Source organism: Rhinoraja longicauda, chromosome 28, assembly GCF_053455715.1.
Source record: "Rhinoraja longicauda isolate Sanriku21f chromosome 28, sRhiLon1.1, whole genome shotgun sequence".
NCBI classification, from domain to species: domain Eukaryota; kingdom Metazoa; phylum Chordata; class Chondrichthyes; order Rajiformes; family Arhynchobatidae; genus Rhinoraja; species Rhinoraja longicauda.
The window spans coordinates 24,335,815-24,358,680 of record NC_135980.1 but is presented as its reverse complement, the minus strand read 5'-3'; the positions used below and the strand labels follow the sequence as shown (position 1 = coordinate 24,358,680).

At 43.4% G+C, this 22,866-nt stretch overlaps 1 protein-coding gene across 1 annotated transcript; it reads right to left on the bottom strand.

The window, feature by feature from the left end:
* Positions 1-1,515: 1,515 nt before the first annotated feature.
* On the bottom strand, positions 1,516-21,186 carry cope (COPI coat complex subunit epsilon). The gene is made up of 10 exons (XM_078423751.1): positions 21,049-21,186; positions 18,933-18,995; positions 17,204-17,304; positions 16,082-16,234; positions 13,853-13,906; positions 11,224-11,305; positions 10,141-10,296; positions 5,297-5,365; positions 2,981-3,055; positions 1,516-1,760 (listed from the first exon to the last, which is right to left on the bottom strand). The coding sequence occupies exons 1-10, from the start codon at positions 21,151-21,153 to the stop codon at positions 1,713-1,715; spliced, it is 906 nt and encodes a 301-aa protein (XP_078279877.1). The 5' UTR covers positions 21,154-21,186; the 3' UTR covers positions 1,516-1,712.
* Between the last annotated feature and the right edge of the window lie 1,680 nt (positions 21,187-22,866).

Sequence of the window (22,866 nt, the reverse complement as noted above, 5' to 3'; positions counted from 1 at the left end):
GGTAGGGTAGACAGTCAGAGCCTTTCCCTCAGGATACAAAAAATCAAATACGAGAGGACATTGCTTGAAGATGTGAGGTTTAAAGGAGATATGCAGGACTGGTTTTTATTTGACAGAGAGTGGTGCCTGGAACACAGTGCCAGGGTTGGTGGTAGAGGCAGGTACTACAGTGGCATTTTAGACATTTGGATAGGTGTATGGATAAGCAGGGAATGGAGGGATATGGATGATGTACAGGCAGATAAGAGTTGGTCTTGGCATCATGTCCAGCACAGACATTTTGGAGCAAAGGGCCTGTTCCTGTGCTGTATTGTTCTATGTGGGAGGATACCTACGTGGTCACAGAAAGAATGTGTAAACTCGAACAGACAGCACCCAAGATCAGAATCGTACCCGGGTTTCTGGCGTGGTGAGGCCTCAGCATTACCAGCTTTGTCGATGTGCAGTTAAAGGCCCAATAGTAGTACAATTGACACCCCTTTGACTGGAGATGTGGAGGAGCACAACTATGATTTTGACCTATCTGTCTGGAGATTGGGCAAGTGCATTTGCATGGTGGATCAATCTAATTGTCTTTCCTTTGGAGAAGCCTCTGGAATGCAACCAGCAAACACAGGACTTTGACACAGGGCCCACCCTTCAGCGAAAGAGGAATTGACAATTAAATATCTAATTAAAATTCATAGTGCCGTTTTCACGTTAACAAGGAGGCAATTTGATTCATCTCAATTAATGAGAAAAACCAAATGATTTACATTAATCTCCATGGGCATCATTTCATTCGTAGCTCACAGCTCCACATGAAGTCTGTTTACACCAACTTGCAAACCTAATCAATTACCTCAGTGCAGTATATTCCATTGGGAATGTGTTTAGAATACTGCTGAAGGCAATGTGGATAATAATAAGGCCAACTATTGATGTGTTCAGAGAAGTGAAGTAATCCCATCTGGGAAACACCACCCCCATGGAGATAACCTTTTCCATTATTCTGGTGGAGATTATGTAGCACTGTACAAACTACGTTGAAACTGGAGCTGGCTTCTGTGGTGGAGGGTGGAATGTAACTAGGTTAAACCAGCCATTTACCAAAGCAATATCACCACAAGGACCACATAGCATGCAAACCGACAGTCATGGGCAATAGACACAAAATGCTGGAGTAACTCAGCAGGACAGGCAACATCTCTGGAGAGAAGGAATGGGTGACTGTTCGGGTCGAGACCTTTCTTCAGACAGAAGAAATTCACCAATTCCTTCTCTCCTGAGATGCTGCCTGTCCTGCCGAGTTATTCCATAATTTTGTGCCTTTCTTCAGTTTAAACCAGCATCTGCAGTTCCTTCCTACACAGGAATGGGTAATACATGCAAGCTTAGCAATGCATTTCAAATCTTCTGTATAGATATTTGGGAGCTTAATAAATTTTATTGAGATCAGAATTCCAAAGCTAATATAACTGACATTTGGGCATTTCTTTGTACAAGTTTCAACAAATTTGATGACTTGAATTAACCTCAAATATAACACAGTCTTTAATATTAAACAACAGTCTCAAGCAAGTAACAATTGCTCTCTGCTCACTTTATACAAGGTTTCAGATCATAAGACATTAGTTTAAATATACTTCCACAGTTGGGGAGCTTAAAAGAAATATGGTCCAAGATAGTAAATTCTGTTCTGTCCATCTTCACAGATATTGTTTCCATTCTACTCACGCACTTGGAGCGTACTGCAACGCCAATCGATCAAACTCATTCTCCTGCGGGAACAGTTGAGAACACATTTATTTTTGAAGTAAGTGAACATATGGGACAGCTCTTGCATACTGAATACATCTTTAGTACACACACCATAGAGAATTGCATCAGAAACTTAATTCACATCATAAATCACAGAACCCAGAAGGTGATGTCTGCTAGAAGGAGCTCTAACTATCTATAAAGGTGCTGTTCTTTTTAATATGTGTGCTACATTCACACCCTCGGGTATTCCCTCTAAGATGAATAAGGCTGCACTTTGCTCCCTATCGGCTGCAGAATTATAAAGTACTGTCAATAAACACAAACAAATTATATAAATCTGATGCCGGAAACGTCCTTGGAATCTAGCCATGCAAGGTCTTGCTATCTATTGAAATATCGGATCACAGCCATATTTTTCAATTCCACTAATTCAGTGTGACATGCATGTCACTAGAATCATATCTGATGTTCCCCAGCATGTCAGTTAGAGCAAGTTACAGTCTGTTGCAAAATAGTATGCCCTAGAGCACATTTCTACTTATTTTTTGGATAAGTGAATGCTTCTCTAGGTTAACATCATCAAAAATTATCTGGTTCTTATCCAGCTTTGTCTGTGTGTAAATTGCCTCTTGGATTCCCGATTGCTGCAGGTAACTATAAAGCTAAAGTACTTGTAGAGTGAAGCGTTTTGAAATGTCCGATGAGTTTAAAAGGTGATGAGTAAATTAACGTTTTGTTAATTATTCAGCATGTTATTCAGCATTTTGCACCAAGGTGTGGACTAACCTGAGATGGCCACACAAGACATTAAGACAACCTTGATGATGCATTCAATGGCATTATGAATTATGGTTCCACAGTTCAACAGAATGCTCAGTAATATTGATAAAGGCCTACAAACTGTGTCTATTAATCTATAATTAATATTCTGAGCCAGGATAGCAAGATCTAGTGGTATCTTTGAGGGCTTTTAATTGCAACGTAATTAGTATGATTACTGAATAGCAATCAAGTACCCGACACTGACACTTCCAACACGTTCGCATGACTCAAGTACATCGTAGATTTCCCAAATCATTCTTCTATCCGAGAACATTTCTAGTTAAAGATTTGAGATCAAAATAGTGACTTCTTGATATTCTACTGGGAAAAAAAAATCTTTTTTTTAAAAACTAGAAACCTTTGTTAAATTTGCAGCTAATGATAATGCAGATTTGATTTACAAGTTTACACGTACCTTGGTCATATATTCTTTAACAAATGGGTGTCCTCTGTGTCCATCCTTTAGCTGGGAGAGGTAGCGGTTACTAACCTGTTTAATAAAGACAGTGCACCTTAGTGTGAGGAAGCAACACCAACAGCGATGGACTGCATGTGGCATTACCCAAAATCTCACTGTTGGTTATAATTATCATAGGAATACAGACAATGTGGCAAGAAATCTGTAATAGCAGATAAAACCAATTCAAACTTGAAGCCCGTGCCACTTGCTGATGAATTTGTTATTGGAGCACAGGTCTATTTTGAGTACCTGCGTCGGCCATTTACCATTGTCAATTTAGGTTAGGATTATTATTGTCACATGCACTGATGTACAGTGAAAAGCTTTGTTTTGCATGCTATCCAAGCAGATCAGATATACTACACATCAGTTCAAATTAAAGTACAATAGACAGAGCAAAGGGGAAGATACAGAGTGTAGAATATAATTCTCAGCATTATAGTGCACCAGTTCCAGAGACAAAGTCCAATGTTCACAATGGGGTAGAGTATTGGGACAGTACCCTAACTTACAGAAGGACCGTTCCAAAGCCTGATAAGAGGGGAAGAAGCCGTTCCTAAGACTGGCAGTGTGGGCCTTCTGCCGCAAGGGACCAGATAGAACAAAAATTGTGAGCAATTTTGGGCACCATATCTGAGGAAGGATGTGCTGGCTCTGAAGAGGGTCCAAATGAGGTTTACAAGAATGGTCTCAGGAATGAATAGGTTAACCTATGATGAGCGTTTGTCACCACTGGGCTTGTACTTGCTGAAGTTTATCAGAATGAGGGGAACCTCGGTGAAACATAAGGAACAGTGAAAATCTTGGATAGAGTGGATGTGGAGAGGATGTTTCCACTAGTGGGAGAGTCTAGGACATAGAGACCCCCAAAACAAGAATAAGCTAAAGATGGCTGCAATACAGGCCTGGCAGAGCATCACCACAGAAGACACCCAGCAACTGGTGATGTCCATGAATCGCAGACTTCAAGCAGTCATTGCATGCAAAGGATATGCAACAAAATACTAAACATGACTACTTTCATTAACATGACATTACTGTGTCCCAAACATTATGGTGCCCTGAAATGGGGGGACTATGTATAAACACTGCTGTAATTTCTACATGGTGAAACCAAAATGTATAAAAATGGCCTTTATTAAAATCTGACAATGTGCACTCTAACCACATGTGATTTTTTCTATTACAAATCTCAAATTGTGAAGTACAGAGGCAAATAAATAAATGATGGGTCTTTGGCTCAAGCATTATGGAGGGCACTGTAGATAGTATTCTTGATTAGTACAGGTGTCAGAAGTTAGGGGGAGAAGACAGGAGAATGGGATTAGGAGGGAGAGAGATAGATCAGCCATGATTGAATGGTGGAGTAGGCTTGATGGGCTGAATGGCCTAATTCTACTCCGATTCCTTCTGACCTTAAAAATGACTGGTATGGGACATCTTTGATTATGTTGACTGCTTTTCCGAGGCAGCGTGAAGTGTAAATGGAGTCAATAGCGGGAAGTGTAGTCGGGGGATGAACAGGGCTGCATCTACAACTCACTGCAATATCTTGCAGTCTTGGGCAGAGCTGTTCTGTCTCTGTGTCCATTGTGATCAACTGCATACTCCTTAACAGAGAATTGTCAATATGACTGTCAGGGCTGAGAGGTCCCAATACAAGGCAACATGATCCATTTTACTTTCTCAGTAGCATTGTCCGGTAGAAAGAATTACAAATGCCAATACCTTTGCTTGAGCCTCAAAGGCTCATCTCCCACTATACTGAAAATCATGTTGATGACTTCCTGAAACTTCCCAACAACTTGTCAAAAACATACAAAACTTCATTTCTGATATGTGCAAAGAACTGTTTCAACTGCTCGAAGCCTACACTAGGACTGCTTAGTGTGGTTTACCCAAGGCAAGTGTATTTGACAGCTTGTTTAGTTTATTATCATGTGTAGTGAAAAGCTGTGGTGCCTTACACTGACGATAGGGATAAGAGACTGTGGAAATCTGTGAACAAAGAATCACATGAATTATGTGGACAACTCTGCAATCCCTCCCGAGCCCACTTCAATGTCATCTCTCTTCATCAGGGATGTAATGCACATTTTTGTGTCGCTTGGTTTAGTCAAGGCTTATGCAATTTTGTTCAGAAGAGATTGGGAATTCAACATGGGACAATAGTAGTCAGAGCCTTCCTTTTCCACAACACAAAGTATTTACTGACTAAGCAATGAGGAAAGATCAAGTGAATGTCATGCCAATTTTTTTCAGAAGCCTTACCTCAGGAGCCTTGCCTAGGTGCTGAGAAAGTACGATCAGATTGATGAGTGTTTCTGGATGATTGCTGTCCTATGAGGATTGAAGATATGTATTAATGGTTTAACATTCAAAGTAGATTCTAAACATATGACTCAAGGAAGTGTAGTTGCATTACTACCTAGCTGATAAATCAGTATACATAAATGTACTCAATTCTTCTCCGAAGAATGAAGCACTGGCACCAAAAGGAATCAAAATACAGCAAGACAGCATGAACATTCAATACAAGGCATTTAACTCCAAAAAGACAAAGTGCTAGAGTCATGTCATGTAGCATTTTTGGAGATGGATAGGGGATATGTCAGGTTGGAACCCCTCTACAGACTGAAGGGTCGCGTCCCAAAATGTCATCTATTCATGTTAGCCAGAGATGCTACCTGACCCATTGAGTTACTCCAGCGGTGTCTTTTTTGTAACTGGCATGTGCAATCCCTTATTTCTGCATTTATCTCCGACCTGTTTCATGATGAAAGCTAGAAATTTCAGCTTGCTTCACATACAAGGTTAGGCAAAATTAGAAAGAAAATCTTCCCATGTTCTCCACAACACGTTGATAATGAAACATTGGTTTTAAGTTTAGCATTAAATCATCCTATTCCACAAAAGTCAAAGATGCAGCTGTGCCAGTAAGAAGGTTCTAGGTATAATTGCAATTCTGCAAAGCAGCTCTAATAGAATATGCATACACATGGGGAAGACATGATTGACAGCGGTAGGTCTGTTATGGAAGAATCAATGACTGTTGTATATAAAGGTCACTTGAGGGAAATCAATGGCGTCTTATCGCATCTATGTGTGGCAGATCCCCTTGAGACTTTGGTGAGTAAAGAGCAGACAGGCGACAAGGGAGAAATCAAGTTACTAAAGTCACAGTGCTACATCTGAATAGTTATAATTTATAGAAGATCAACAGAAATATCAATGAAACAAAATAAATCTCCATTAATTTTTGTCACTGCTTTAGCATTTAGTAAGATCATGGCTCAGCTGACAGGGGAGAGTCAGTGGATGTGGTGTACCTCGACTTTCAGAAAGCCTTCGACAAGGTCCCACATAGGAGATTAGTGGGCAAAATTAGAGCACATGGTATTGGGGGTAGGGTACTGACATGGATAGAAAATTGGTTGACAGACAGAAAGCAAAGAGTGGGGATAAATGGGTCCCTTTCGGAATGGCAGGCAGTGACCAGTGGGGTACCGCAAGGTTCGGTGCTGGGATCCCAGCTATTTACGATATACATTAATGACTTAGATGAAGGGATTAAAAGTACCATTAGCAAATTTGCAGATGATACTAAGCTGGGGGGTAGTGTGAATTGTGAGGAAGATGCAATAAGGCTGCAGGGTGACTTGGACAGGTTGTGTGAGTGGGCGGATACATGGCAGATGCAGTTTAATGTAGATAAGTGTGAGGTTATTCACTTTGGAAGTAAGAATAGAAAGGCAGATTATTATCTGAATGGTGTCAAGTTAGGAAGAGGGGATGTTCAATGAGATCTGGGTGTCCTAGTGCATCAGTCACTGAAAGGAAGCATGCAGGTACAGCAGGCAGTGAAGAAAGCCAATGGAATGTTGGCCTTCATAACAAGAGGAGTTGAGTATAGGAGCAAAGAGGTCCTTCTACAGTTGTACCGGGCCCTGGTGAGACCGCACCTGGAGTACTGTGTGCAGTTTTGGTCTCCAAATTTGAGGAAGGATATTCTTGCTATTGAGGGCGTGCAGCGTAGGTTCACTAGGTTAATTCCCGGAATGGCGGGACTGTCGTATGTTGAAAGGCTGGATCAATTAGGCTTGTATACACTGGAATTTAGAAGGATGAGGGGGGATCTTATTGAAACATATAAGATAATTAGGGGATTGGACACATTAGAGGCAGGAAACATGTTCCCAATGTTGGGGGAGTCCAGAACAAGGGGCCACAGTTTAAGAATAAGGGGTAGGCCATTTAGAACGGAGATGAGGAAGAACTTTTTCAGTCAGAGAGTGGTGAAGGTGTGGAATTCTTTGCCTCAGAAGGCAGTGGAGGCCAGTTCGTTGGATGCTTTCAAGAGAGAGCTGGATAGAGCTCTTAAGGATAGCGGAGTGAGGGGGTATGGGGAGAAGGCAGGAACGGGGTACTGATCGTGAGTGATCAGCCATGATCGCATTGAATGGCGGTGCTGGCTCGAAGGGCTGAATGGCCTACTCCTGCACCTATTGTCTATTGTCTATTGACTATAACCACAGCGCAGCATTCACATCTACAAGTGATAATATGTTATTAACTTTCTTACCAAGTATTCACCTCTGCCTCAAAGATGTTTATTTTTCAATAGGGCAGAAATAAAACGATTATTACAGAGTAGGCCAGAGAGGTCTTCATTTTAAAGAACACAAAGCAAAGAATATGTAGTTTGGACTCGCATGGGTGACAATGATAGAAACTATAATTGTTAAGTAAAAGCTGAGTTATGGGGTATTTTTATGAAGGGTTTTCATGAGGTAGATAAAATATGAAGAATTAATGCAGCAATTCTGAATCCTGGATATGCAGTGCATGCTGAAATATCTGAACCACCTTTCATTTGAGGTCTTTAATAGAACATGATTGTGGAGTTTTATTCTCCACAATCCAGATTAATTCAATATTTTTCATTGCAATGTCACCACTAGATGGCACCAAACCTCCTTTTGTACATCACACAGTCAGCCCCTTACAATCACATTGCATTTAGTTCTACTTTTAAATATTAAAAACGTCATTGATTTATGAATGTCACAGATGACACATCAGACGGTTACATCAACCGCATTCTGATGCAACCCTAAGCAGCACACTGCAAATTCCTACAGAGTCTGTACCAGTTTGCTGATCTCACCTGCCCCATCACCCCATTCTAGTTCTCCATAATACATGCTCAGCTTGGTGACAGAAACTTGCCCAGTTAAACCAAACTTTATCCAAGCCCAATTCATCCCTTGTTCCCGTGCATTTTCCTGCAAGGACAGGAGAGGAGCAGAACAGGTACTACGCCCGATTCTCCGCACCCTTCCTCATAAGGCCAAGGTTCAATTTCCTACCGCAAGTGAAGATTAACTAACAACAGGACAACATTTGGACTTTTGATCTGCATGATTAAGAAGGCTGAGTGCAAAGACAATGAACCATTTATAAATATAACAGCAAACCCTGCCCATCAAACTTCCTGTCCAATTACCTTCCCTTCTGGGCTGCCCAAAATGTAGATACTATGAAAGGCACTTCTGGAAGTGTCAAGCGAAATGCTCACAGTTTAGAATAATCCATTTAAGATCCCATTTTAAAGAACACTGAATGCATAGGATATGTAGTTTTAATTTACCAGGGTGACATTCATTTAAAATCTGGGATAATGAGATTATTTCCACTGGAATTGTTTTTTTCATGAAGGTTTTGATGAAAAGGTAAATGCTACTTCCTCTGGTTGGGGAGTTTGCAAATGAAACATAAAAAATTAAAAATTAATCAGTAAGAGTTTTGATGTTTGGAGATAGGGACTGTTGAGTAGGAATATTCCCCTCTTTCACCTGGTGCACGCCCCACATCTCCCCTACCCAGTGACCCTGCTCCTTTCCCTTCCTTCATACACTCATCTTTCATTCCCAAGACACCAATTCCCCTTATCCCTCCTCTTTCTCTGCAGCCCCCAACCATATACCTCCCTCCAGCTATACATGTCACTGTATAGCTGATAGATGTGCCACTCTATCGTCTCCTTTTCACCTCAAGCTTTTGTCACTTACTCCATTTGCCAATGAAACCCCCTCACCTACCACGTGCCAGGCTTTGACCTGCCTCTGCCTCTCTTTTCCAGCTTTCCCTCTCTAGGCGGCACGGTAGCGCAGCGGTAGAGTTGCTGCTTTACAGCGAATGCAACGCTGGAGACTCAGGTTCGATCCTGACTACGGGTGCTGCACTGTAAGGAGTTTGTATGTTCTCCCCGTGACCTGCGTGGGTTTTCTCCGAGATCTTCGGTTTCCTCCCACACTCCAAAGACGTACAGGTATGTAGGTTAATTGGCTGGGTAAATGTAAAAATTGTCCCTAGTGGGTGTAGGATAGTGTTAGTGTACGGGGATCGCTGGGCGGCATGGACTTGGTGGGCCGAAAAGGCCTGTTTCTGGCTGTATATATATGATATGATATGATATGATTCCAATCAGTCTCAGCAAGGGTCCTGACCCAAAATGTGGCCTGTCCATTCCCTCCAGATGCTGCTTGACCGGCAGAGTTCCTCCATCACTGTTTTTTGCCACAGACTACAGACACTGGAATCTGGAGCAAAAGATTGCTGGAGGAACTCAGTGGTTCTGGCAGCCCCTGTGGAGGAAAGCGAATAGCCGTCATTTTGAGTCGAGACCCTTCACCTGGACTGATTGTTTTTTTAAGTTGGTATATTGGAGCAAAGAATAATTTGTGAAAAAGATTGTAGCTGAGGCTGACGAACTATTTCATCTCGAAAGAAAGATGAAATATTTCAAGCGAAGAGCGAAAGACATTAGGCAACGAGACAGGTTCGGGATTTCTTTAGCAAAGAGTTACTACAAATATAGTGGCACAATTTGGCAGGTTGAAAGCTACTACAGTTTTGCTCAGCCACTTTTAAGACCCTTGCGTGGAACACAAAGTGTTGGAGTAACTTAGCGGGTTAGGGAAATTTTCTGGAGAACATGGATAGGTGATGTTTTGGGTCGGGACCCTGACCACTGAGTTACTCCAGCACTTTGTGTTCTAGGCAAGATTCCAGCATCTGCAGTTCCTCGTCTCTCCACTTTAAGCATTTCTTACCTTGTCCAGTGCTTCCTGCAGAACTCCTTCTGCATCATCCCACTTCCCCTGTGCCATCTGGCAAGCAGCTTGCCCATTCAGGAGCAACAAGGTCGCTGTGTACTTATCTGCCATTTCTTGGAAAATGTAAAAGGCATCCTGCAGCTTGTCCCCACCCTGTAGAGATCAGTCAATAAAATAGATTTGCCAGAGGAACAGCAATTATACAACACAGTATGAATTCACAGAACATTTACAGGTTATTGTAATCCCAAAGACGAGAGGTTTCAACCTACCAATACTGTCAATTAGTAATGACGTCATGTGCTTGGACTTTATAGGGATCTCAATAACAAATCAAGTACACCATTACTCATCCCTGCCCCCAACACTTGACAACATTTAGAGTCATAGATTCATCCAGCATGGAAACTGGACCTTTAGACAAACATACACATCGACAAAAGTGTCTCATCTAGGCTAGTGCCACCCACCCGGGTTTGCCCCATATCCCTCCAAACCTGTCCAAATGTATTTTAAATGTTGTTATAGTACCTGGCTCAACTACTTCCTCTGGCTGCTCATTCTATATACCCACCACCCTTGGTGTGGAATAAGTTGTCCCCCAGGCTCTTTCCCCTCTAACCTTAAACCTGTCTTCAGTTTCATCTGAGATATCAAGTCAATAGTCATTTATTTGTCACATACACATAAATGTGTAGTGAAATGAAAAAGTACCCGCAGTTCAACAATAAGACCAATAAGAATAATCAATAAAAATGCAATAACACATACAATCATAAACTAACACCAAACAAAAGAAACATCCATCACAGTGAGTCTCCTCCAGTCACCTCCTCACTGTGATGGAAGGCCAGAATGTATTTTTCTCTTCCCCTGCCGTCTTCTCCCGCGGCCAGGCTATTGGAGTTGCTAAGTTGGAGACATCCCTAGAGCGGAGATCAATCCTTACTGTAGGTTCACTAACTAAATTGACATTTCACTTTATCTCTCCTTTTGTCACATCACCAACTCTCTACCCACCCAATGTCAGCAAATTTATCCAGGTTGCCAATCCATTACATATCATAAATCTTCACTAACCATAGCGAGGTTCATCCAGGCTGTTGATAACTGTGTCAGGGTGGCATCTTCATCCGCTTCATGCATCTTCTTCAGTTCCTTTCTAAATTAGATATAGTTATTAATTACGCAAAATGGATGACTCAACTCCTATGTAGACTGATAATAACAATGCAAATTATTTTCTTCAAAGTTCCCTTTTCCTCCCATTTGGAGTAGCTCCTATTGAAAATGATGCCATCCAATAAGTCTCAAAAAGTTTCTGTTTTAGATGGGACTCGATGTTCTTTCAATTAGCTGGTGGTCAGAGAGAAGTTGAAGTGCCATCCTCACCCAATGGTCACATCTACTTTCCCAATGGGATAAAGGAGGAAACAACTGGTCAGTCAATAGAATCAATTACCTGGTCAACCTCCCTCTACCTTGTCCTGTGTCTTGAAGGCCAAATGTGGCATCCATCAACATTCAACAGTAGATATCACAAACTAAGAATCAGGAGTGGAAGCTTCTTGGACAAATTTCAATCTAGCAATAGACACAAGAAGCGGGAGTAACGCAGCGGGACAGGCAGCATCTCTGGAGAGAAGGAATGGGTGACGTTTCGAGTCGAGACCCTTCTGAAGAAGGGTCTCGACCCGAAACATCACCCATTCCTTCACTCTAGAGATGGTGCCTGTCCTGCTGAGTTACTCCAGCATTTTGTGTCTATCTTCGGTTTAAACCAGCATCAATACAGCATTCCAGAATAATTACATTGTGTCAGTTTCACTATTGGTTTGCTTAACCATAATTGTTCAAGTTGGGAAAGAGACAGTAGGAATGATGTGAAACATTATTAACTGCAGTGCACCAGTACCACCAAATAATTTCTTGTTTAAGAGTTCTGTAACATTAGTCGGTTATTCTTCTGCAAATGCGACCGTTGGATTGGATAAAACCTCTTGCTTTAATTGTAATTTTTGCTTCTATCTGCAGAATTTATCTTGAATAGGTGAGGGCAGGAATGCTACAAATCAATAAATGATCAGGAAAACCTAGAGAATATCATCAGGATTACAATGAGAATCCAAAATGTCTTTTTAAACGACAGCGGTCCAAGATGAAAATTAAGTTAGAATTATTTTTTTTATATTGCAAACCTTTTAAGCAATAAATATTCATGCATAATAAACACTAGGTCTGGTAAAGTAGACAAATATAGTCCCTATGGACAGGATGCTTGGGAAAGGATGATCTTCAATGATTCAAATAGCTCTTTTCTACTCCATGATTGTTCACGCATTAAAGAAGATTCTCAGAAAATGAAACATTATCTGGGTTCGCACTCAAGTAAAACAAATTTGTGTGAATTCAATCTTAGACTGAAGTAGAAACTGCATATTTTCATCACTGTCCATTTAATATAAAAACAATAAAGGAGAACAGAAGCCAATAAGATTAATTCCAACCACTGACTAGAATCTTTAATCCAAAAAGTAAAAGAACACCTCATTCACTGTGGAATTGCTTCACCAAACTACGTATCTGTTTTTTCAACTCCTTTACTACTTTCCCGGAAAAGGGCTGGACTGAGCTATTGCCGTTGCCACACGAGGGAGCCAAATCATCATCCAATTGCTTCAACCAGCACAAAGTCAATTCCTCATTAGCACTGCTAAAATAGCATCTCAATTACATAACTGGGATAGGGTTAAAATAGAACTTATTAAAAAAGAAAAAGGATGTTTAATTAATAAGAAAAAGAATGTTTAATTAATGTTCTGCAGTGAGGACAGTTACTCCATATCAAGAAGGTTGTCCTTTGAGGCAGGGGGGGGGAAGGAGAATGAATCAAGGCAAGCAAAATAGGTGGCAATCTCAGTTAATCTCATTCTGATCATTTATTTGATTTGTAGCATTCCTGCCCTCACCTATTCAAGACGAATTCTGCAGAAAGAAGCAAAAAATTACAATTAAAGCAAGAGCTTTCATCCAATCCAATCATGGCATTTGCAGAATAATGATTAATTTTAGTATTGTTTAGAGATACTGCGCGGAAACAGGCCCTTCGGCCCACCAAGTCCGCGCCGACCAGCGATACCCTCACACTAACACTATCCTGCACACAGTAGGGACAATTTGCAATTTTACCAAGCCAATTAGCCTACAAACCTGTACGTCTTTGAAGTACGGGAGGAAACCGGAGCACCCGGAGAAAACCAACTCATATCACGGGGAGAACATAGAAACTCCATACAGATGGCCCCCTAGTCAGGATTGAACTGGAACACTTAAAACAAGAAATTATTTGGTGGTGCTAGTGCACTGAGGTTACTAATTTTTCAGGTCAATCTTACTGTCTCATTTCAATTGTCATTGAATAATAGGGGTAACATGGGTAATTTGAGATATAATGAGAGTGGCAGGGAAAAAAAGATTTTAAGCAGTGATCCTGCAAACCATTCTTTTAAGTAATCTAGCTAACTTGATAGGTTAATGTACGACAATTATTCACAAATCCTTAAAATTAGCCTTTTCAGTCACCTCAATGAGAGGTGTTAAGTGATCGTTCATTCTCCAACCACGATTTCTCACAGTAAAGTGTGCAAACGTATGAACTTAGAAGTGATGCAATATATTTTCTTTTGAACTGCTATTTTGATGTATTTACCGAGCTAGATCCAGCCTGTCGAGCTTCAAAAAGATCTGTATTGACATGGCCATGCTGTAGAGGGTGAAAGAAACACAAATTAATCTGTGTTATTGACTAGATGAAAAACATTCTGTTAATAAAACTCCAAGAATTCAGAGGCAAGCAGAGATATTTTTCAGTATAGTTATAATTCAAGAGAGTTAGATATAGCTCTTAGGGCTAACAGAATCAAGGGATATGGGGTACTGATTTTGGATGATCAGCCATGATCACATTGAATGGCGGTGCTGGCTCGAAGGGCTGAATGGCCTACTCCTGCACCTATTTTCTATGTTTCTAATTCCTTTCCAAAAAATACATGTAAATCACAAAACTCTGCGAATGTACCATCACGATGGCCATTTCAGGAATCTGGATTGGGAATAGCTGCAACATGCCATTAGTTAAGCAAGTTACGAATGGAGTTAAACTGTTTCAAATCCATCCTTCTTGATCTTGAGGTGACTCAGTATCAGCAGTGCTCAATTGTTACCATTGTTGTAAAGGCTTTAGCAGAGGAGTAATGTAGAGTCCGCATCGCAGAGGATCTGACGTGGGCAACGCACATTGCCGCACTGGTGGGTAAGGCTAAGCAGCGCCTTTACCACCTTAGACAACTGAGGAAATTCAGAGTGTCGCTGAGAATCCTTCATTGCTTCTACTCTGGGGCTGTAGAGAGCATCCTGTCCGGCAACATTACAGTCTGGTTTGGGAACAGCTCTGCCCAGGACAGGATGGCCCTGCAGAGAGTAGTGCGTTCGGCAGAACGCACCATGGGAACTACACTCGTCCCCCTGCAGGACCTATACATCAGGAGGTGCAGATCCAGAGCAAGCAAGATCATGAGGGACCCCTGCCACCCCAGTAACGGACTGTTCCAGATGCTACGGTCAGGCAAACGCCTCCGCTGTCACGCTGTGAAAACGGAGAGGATGAGACGGAGCTTCTTCCCACAGGCCATCAGGACTGTCAACTTTGATAACCCCAGAGACTAAATTTTTGTCTACACTTTTTGTGCTATGTTTAGTAACTTATTAACTTTATTTATATGCTGTAACTGTAATTCTTTTTGTGCACAACCCGCAGGCATTGCCACTTTCATTTCACTGCACGTCGAGTATGTGTATGTGACAAATAAATTTGACTTGACTTGACTTGACTTGGATGCACGTATAAAGTTGACCGAGATTTGCCTGCCAGGTACTCCTGACAATTTCCCTTGGACATCAAAACAACTTGGCAATTTCATCAGCTGGTTAACATTGCACGGGGTTGGGGGGGAGCGAAGAGTCTTGGTGATAAAGTAGTGATGATAGCGAAGACATGTTGGTTGGAGGGAAAACTATACCCTCTGGCCTTCAGGCAGTTGAGGGGAATCTCCTTGAAATGTATAAAATTCTGACAGGGTTCAACAGGCTAAATGCAGTGAATATACCCTCTGGCGTGGGGAGTGGAATGGCATCTAGAAGCAGTGGCTACAGTCTCAGGATGCGGTAAAAGGTTTTCAGGACTGATGAGAATCTTCATTGAGGGCGAAGCTGCAGAATTCTCGACATAAAATGATCTGGAGGTTAAGTCACTACACATATATCTAGACAAGAAAGAAGGGATGTGGGTATATGGAGCAAGTTGAGGCAAGTACTAAAACAACATTTAAAATACATTTGGTACAGGTACATGGATAGTAAAGGTTTAGAGGGATATGGAAACACTGGCACGTGGGAGTAATGTAGAAAGAATATCTTGGTTGGCATGACCAAGTTAGGCCGAAGGACTGCTTCCATGCTGTATGACTATTAAGAGGCATTTGTGAAAAATTTAGTATTGAGATGTCGGGTCAGGCATTGAATGGTGGAGCAGTCTTGAAAGCCCTTGCTACCTTTTAAAAAATTGTTTCAATGATCAGAGTATGAACTCATGAATTGGATAAATACCGCTGTGACTTTGTCAGAAGTTTATCTTTTAAAGCGAATGCATAGCTGAGAGCTCAACTGTATTTTCAATTGCTCACATAAATTTTAAAATATCCCATTTGAGGATGAGCATGGTTCTCTGGTACTATTCAACATCTTCCTTTAATTTATTGCATGAAGCAATCAGTTCGCTCATTGCATTTCTGCTCAATGCCGGCTTACGGAACATTTAAGATAATTCACTGTTTATAAAATACAGATTTATGAAAGATGGGGCCTGTACATTCATACTCACCATTCCAGACTTTCTCCTTGGTGCAATGTGCGCAGGGCTGCGTCAGTGTTTTGTTCATGTACAAAGATTGACGCTGCCATCAACAAGAATGTGGTGTTGTTCACATCAACATTCTTTGCCATCTTCTTGTCCAACTCTGAAATAGTGTTGTCCCTGCATATGAAGTAACATTAAGAGTTCTCTTTTTATATTCTTACAAACTTACCTTGTTTATAAAGACGAACCGTGAGTATTTTTATTAAATGGCCAATGCATTAATTAATTGAGGGAGTGCAGCGTAGGCTCACTAGGTTAATTCCCAAAATGGCGGGACTGTCATATGTTGAAAGACTGGAGCGACTGGGCTTGTATACACTGGAATTTAGAAGGATGAGAGGGGATCTTATTGAAACATATAAGATTATTAAGGGATTGGACATGTTAGAGGCAGGAAACATGTTCCCAATGTTGGAAGAGTCCAGAACCAGGGGCCACAGTTTAAGAATAAAGGGCAGGTCATTTAGAACGGAGACAAGGAAAATCTTTTTCAGTCAGAGTTGTAAATCTGTGAAATTCTCTGCCTCAGAAGGCAGTAGAGGCCAATTCTCTGGATGCTTTCAAGAAAGAGCTAGATAGAGCTCTTAAAGATAACGGAGTCAGGGGGTATGGGGAGAAGGCAGGAACGGGGTACTGATTGTGAATGATCGGCCATGATCACATTGAATGGCCCACTTCTGCACCTATTGTCTATCATGCTAGCCAGAGATTGTCAATTGCTCTCATCATCTCTGGATAGAGGATAGAAATCGACAGAATACTTAGTTCTCCAATATTTTTTTCTAAGAAAAACTCAAAGACTTCATAGGTAATTATATAATTGGACTTGAATGCAAGACGCTAAGCTGACCTGTAGCAACCATGCTATTAGAACCTCACATATTGTATGCTTAAACGTGAGCTAAACTTATTCATGATAGACACAGATTAGACACAAAATGCTGGAATAACTCAGCAGGACAGGCAGCATCTCTGGAGAGAAGGACTGGGTGTCGTTTCAGGTTGAGGCCATTCAAGACAAATTAAAACAGATTTGCATCACCGCATCGAAAAATAAACACGGGTTAAAGTATGGTGGTCTCTTACCTGTGATCCTCACTGGACAAATATTCAGCTAACATTTTTACAGCCTGTAATTCGGGGGCAGCTCCTGGTTTGATATCATCCAACACCACACCATACTTTCGCTGAACAGGAAGATAAAAATGTTTGTTTCTGAACAGTTCAAATTTGAATTCAGTGGCTTTGGCAGATATGTTCACATTGAAAAGCAAGATTAAAAATCTCCAGTTCGAGCTACAGCAATATACCTTCTTCGCTATTTTTCACAACAAAGAAAACCTAGAACCCCCCCCGGCAATTCTGGCTATAGAAATTCCCCGATTTTATTTCCTACCCAAAAACATGTGATACGAAATAAAATTCACTGCCACAGAATATAAAAATAAGTAATCAGCAAATGTATTTTTATTTCTGTACTCATGATTTTAGTTGCGATATTATATGCCCAAGCAATTGAAAAACAACTGTCTAATCTCATCTCTCATCAAGTTTGTACAGAAGATGTGCCTCTCAGTCCATTCACAGGAGATAAAATGCATTAACCTGAACGAAGGCCAATGCACCATGGGTGAGTTTAAACAATGGAGCATAATATTACTATAGAGGCACAACTGGGTGAAAAGGCTGGAATCTGGAGCAATATACAAACTCAGCAGTATCTGCCGAGGAAGAGGGATGGTCGATGTTTCGGGTCAGTATCTCCAGGAGTTGGTGTTACGTTGACTGTGCATGACCCAGCAACATCAACTGAGAAACCAGGTTACACATGCCAGGAATTTCTCTATGGGAAGTGGAAAATGGAGGAGGCATCAGCCTTGTCCTACCTAAATGCTTTTGCACTGCGAGCCTAATAAATCCCAATGGCCAAGAAAGCACATCAATGCCTCTACTTCCCCAGAAGGCTTAGGAAGTTCAGCATGTCCCCAACAACTCTCACCAACTTCTACAGATGCACCACAGAAAGCATTTTATTGGGATTCATCACAGCCTCGTTTGGGAACAGCTCCATCCAAAACCACAAGAAGTTGCAGTAAGTTGTGAATGTAGCCCAGATCATCAAGCAAACCAACCTCCCTTCCATTGACTCCATCTACACTCCACGCTGTCTCAGCAAGGCCACCAGTATAATCAAGGACCAGTCTCAACCTGGTCACTCCCTCTTCTCCCTTCTGGCAAGAGGTGCAGAAGTTTGAAAATGCATATCTCCAGATTCAGGGACAATATCTGTTATTAGGTAACTGAACAGTCCACTCATCAGCTAGAGTGCAGTCCCAACCATCCATCTACCTCAATGGAGATCTTTGAGGTATCTATAATTGGACTTTTATCTTGCACTAAATGTTATACTTTTAATCTGTACACTGTGGGGGACTTGATTGTAATCATATCTAGTCTTTTATTTGACTGTATTGCACGCAAACAAAAGCTTTTCTCTGTCCCTCAGTACACGTGGAGGCCAAGTCAGTGATATTTTTAAGGCAGAGATAGACAAATTCTTGATTAGGACAGGTGTCAAGGGTTATGGGGAGAAGGAAGGAAAATGGGATTAGGAGGCAGAGATCAGCCATGAGAGATCACCAGAGATGGTGGAGTAAACTTGATGGGCTGAATGACCTAATTCTACTCGTATAACTTGTGAACGTGACAATAATAAACTAAACTGAGCAACTCATAATCTACACCTCTTGAAAAAGAGAAGGCAAGATTGAAAATGAACATACTTATTCTGTAATGATCAGAATACTATCCTTACCTGTGCAATATAAGCTCTATAAAGGAAAACATCGCGCTCAACTTCTTTCTCGGGACTAGAGAACTGAAAAACAAATCGACCTTTTATTGCCACAAAGATAAACAGCAACAAAAACATGTAATTAACAAAACCCTTGCCTCCATTATCTCGAAGAAATGATAGTTCGCTGACATAGATCCACCGCTGTTGTTCTTCTAAAACTTTATCTAAATGCCCCATTCTTTGTGGATTCAATCCCAGACAATAAATTGGCAAATTGCTTGACATCAAACTGATCAAGTTCAATCTCATTCTAGTCCATTTTCCACAGATCCATACTTCCATCAGTATTGTAAGAGCATTTATTGACTTTCCTTCTTGGTGTACCGTGAATTATATTGTCCTAAATGCCACTTCTGGTTAACAGCAGCGAACACCGTTAAACCAAAGTCTCAGTTTCTATGTTGTGTTCTACATCAAGTGGTGCCTTTACTTAGAGCATCAAGTTATTAAGTCATTATGTTTTAAAGTGATAATCACAAAAAGAAGGAAAATTTAGACAGTGGAATTCCACATTCCACAAATTAGTTGATCACAATTAAATTCTGTGGAGAAAGTTCTGACAAAAGGGTAAAAATACATAGTTGTTGACAGTATTTTTAGTTAAGGCAGTTCACTTTACTTTGGCATTTGTAAATGTATTTTCTGCTCTGTTTAGATGGACTTTTATTGCAGTATTAAGTCAGTGAAAAGATTCACCTATGATTAATATGAATCCAGATAACTTCACCTCATCCTATGTTCAATGTTTGCACACCACAGTCTACAGTTAACTATTTGAAAATGAGCTCAGCTTTTATGTCAACAGAAACAATGGATCATATCCTATTTTATATGGTTTAAAAAAAGCTCAGTATTAATGCAAATATCAAACGATTTATGGTTTTCTCCAATAGTTTAAAGCTGTTGATAAGTAAACTTTTCTTAATGTTAACTATTTGGCTGGTTAACAGAAGATTTAAAAAAAGACACAAAGTGCTGGAGTAACTCAGCGGGTCAGGCAGCATCTCTGGAAACATGGATAGGTGACATTTCAGATCAGGACCCATCTTCAGGCTGATTCCATTCTTCAGTATGAAAAAGGGTCCCAACTCAAAACATCACCTACTCTTGTCCTCCACAGATGCTGCCTGACCTGCCAAAATGCCACAACGCTTACTGGGGCTGAGTGCTGCAAAGGTCAAATATAGTACTGCAAAAAAGAAATGTATGTAGGTATGTAGGTTAATTTGGCTGGGTAAATGTAAAAATTGTCCCTAGTGGGTGTAGGATAGTGTTAATGTGCGGGGATCACTGGGCGGCACGGACTTGGTGGGCCGAAAAGGCCTGTTTCCGGCTGTGATATGATATGATATGATAAATATCATAATAATAATGTAAAAATGAGACAAGTTGATTCAGGACAGATTAGTAAGAGATAAAGCATTTTTAAATGGTCTTAAAATTAAGCCACAACACACTGTTAGCTCTGACCTTTGCTTCCCTACATGTTGTTATTGTCCCATTTGTGTCAGCACCTCTCCATCAAGTGTCGGATGCCTGATAAAGCCCTGAAACCACCTCCAACATCCCCAATTTGTGAAGTTAAGTACACATGAAGCTGCATTTTTAAAAAAAGAAGCAAAACTCTCCAAACCAAACTGACCACAAAGAACCCACAAGGTCAGAGGGTGCTGAACCCCAACACAGAGGCTATGTCCCCCAGTCCTTAGCCTTCCTCACGTATCCCTTCTCCATAACACCCATCCCACATATTCCAACCCCCCCAGTCCTCACCCTTCCACACATATCCCTACCCCACATTTCCCTCCCCCCTCCATCCCCACATACCCCGCCCTTCCTCCCCGATCACCACATCCCGCCCCTCTATCCCCATCATCCTCTATCCCCATCATCCCCTTCCCTCCCCTTCCCTCCACCCCCCTCATCCCTCCCTCCAGCCAGCCAGCTCCCTGTCGACCTGGCACCCATCGCCTTTCCCTGCTGGCCTGGGCTCCCCGGCCCTCGCCTATCCTCCGAACCCGCCGCTGTTGACGTGCTCCGGTCGCCGCTGTCAGGCTGCTCGGCCGCCCCTCACCTTGAACTTCTGCGCTTCGTTGATGCACTGCTGGTAGCTGCCGATGTAGAAGCTGTTCCTCACATCGAACAGTTGGTCCGCCTCCCCCTGCTGCATCGCCGCCATCTTACCCCCGCCGCGCCGAGTGCGCAGGCGCGATATACGTGGCGCCGGAGAGCCCGGCGGGCCCCGCGCATGCGTGGAGGGAAGCGGACACTTCCCCCACAGGTGCTGCCCGACCCGCTGCACCGTCCCGCCCCACTGATCCCCCACAGACGCTGCACCGCACTGTCCCGTCCCACTGATCCCCACCCCCACAGACGCTTCCCGTCCCGCCGCACGGCCCCGTCCCACTGATCCCCACCCCCACAGACGCTGCTCGACCCATCCCGTCCCACTGATCCCCACCCCCACAGACGCTGCCCGACCCGCTGCACCGTCCCGTCCCACTGATCCCCACAGACGCTGCTCGACCCGCTGCGCCGTCCCGTCCCACTGATCCCCACAGACGTTGCTCGACCCGCTGCACCGTCCCGTCCCACTGATCCCTACCCCCACAGACGCTGCTCGACCCGCTGCACCGTCCCGTCCCACTGATCTCTACCCCCACAGACGCTGCCCATCCCGTCCCACTGATCCCCACCCCCCACAAGCGCTGCTCAACCAGCTGCACCGTCCCGTCCCACTGATCCCCACCCCCACAGACGCTGCCAATCCCGTCCCACTGATCCCCACCCCCACGGACGCTGCCCGACCCGCTGCACCGTCCTGTCCCAGTGACCTCCCGCCACAGACGCTGCCCGTCCCACTGATCCCCATCCACACAGACGCTGCCCGTCCCACTGATCCCCACCCCCACAGACGCTGCCAATCCCGTCCCACTGATCCCCATCCACACAGACGCTGCCCGTCCCACTGCACCGTCCTGTCCTGTCCCAGTGACCTCCCGCCAGACACTGCCCGACCCGCTGCACCGTCCCGTCCCACTGATCCCCACCCCCACAGACGTTGCCCGTCCCGTCCCACTGATCCCCACCCCCCACAGACGTTGCCCGTCCCGTCCCACTGATCCCCATCCACACAGACGCTGCCCGACCCGCTGCACCGTCCTGTCCTGTCCCAGTGACCTCCTGCCACAGACGCTGCCCGTCCTGTCCCAGTGACCTCCCCCCACAGACGCTGCCCGTCCCACTGCACCGTCCCGTCCCACTGAACCCCCCCCACAGACGCTGCCCGACCCGCTGCACTGTCCCGTCCCACTGATCTCCCCCCACAGGCGCTGCCCGACCCGCTGCACCGTCCCGTCCCACTGCACCGTCCCGTCCCACTGAACCCCCCCCACAGATGCTGCCCGACCCGCTGCACCGTCCCGTCGAACCCCCCCCCCCACAGACGCTGCCTGACCCACTGCACCGTCCCGTCCCACTGATTTCCCCCCATAGATGCTGCCCGATCCGCTGCACCGTCCCACTGACACTGCCTGACCTGCGGCTCAATCCCCACCCGCCGTTCCTCCCCCCCCCCACCAGATGCTGTCTGACCCGCTACTTAATCTTGACCTGCTGCCCCCCCCCCCCCCCCCCCCCAGACACTGCCCGGTCCACTGGACCTCCACAGACACTGCCCGGCCCGTTGATCCCACCACAAATGCTGCCCGACCCACTGGACCCTCCATGGACACTCACCGGTCCCTCTAGCACTTTGTATTTTGCTCATGATTCCAGCACCTGTACTTCCTTGTGTCTCATTCTTTGATCATGATTTGGCCCTTTAGATTCCCTTAAAGGTTCAGCCATGTCCCACACTAAACACCAGAAGAGTTTGGGGGATATTATCCTG

Excerpts from the sequence above, each read along its gene's own strand:
- cope (XM_078423751.1), bottom strand. The coding sequence starts at position 21,153 with ATGGCGGCGATGCAGCAGGGGGAGGCGGACCAACTGTTCGATGTGAGG. Across the intron at positions 11,306-13,852 it reads GACAGGCTGGATCTAGCTCG|AAAGGAACTGAAGAAGATGC; the intron begins GTAAATACATCA and ends TATCTAATTTAG. Across the intron at positions 10,297-11,223 it reads CCTGGATGAACCTCGCTATG|GGTGGGGACAAGCTGCAGGA; the intron begins GTTAGTGAAGAT and ends TGATCTCTACAG.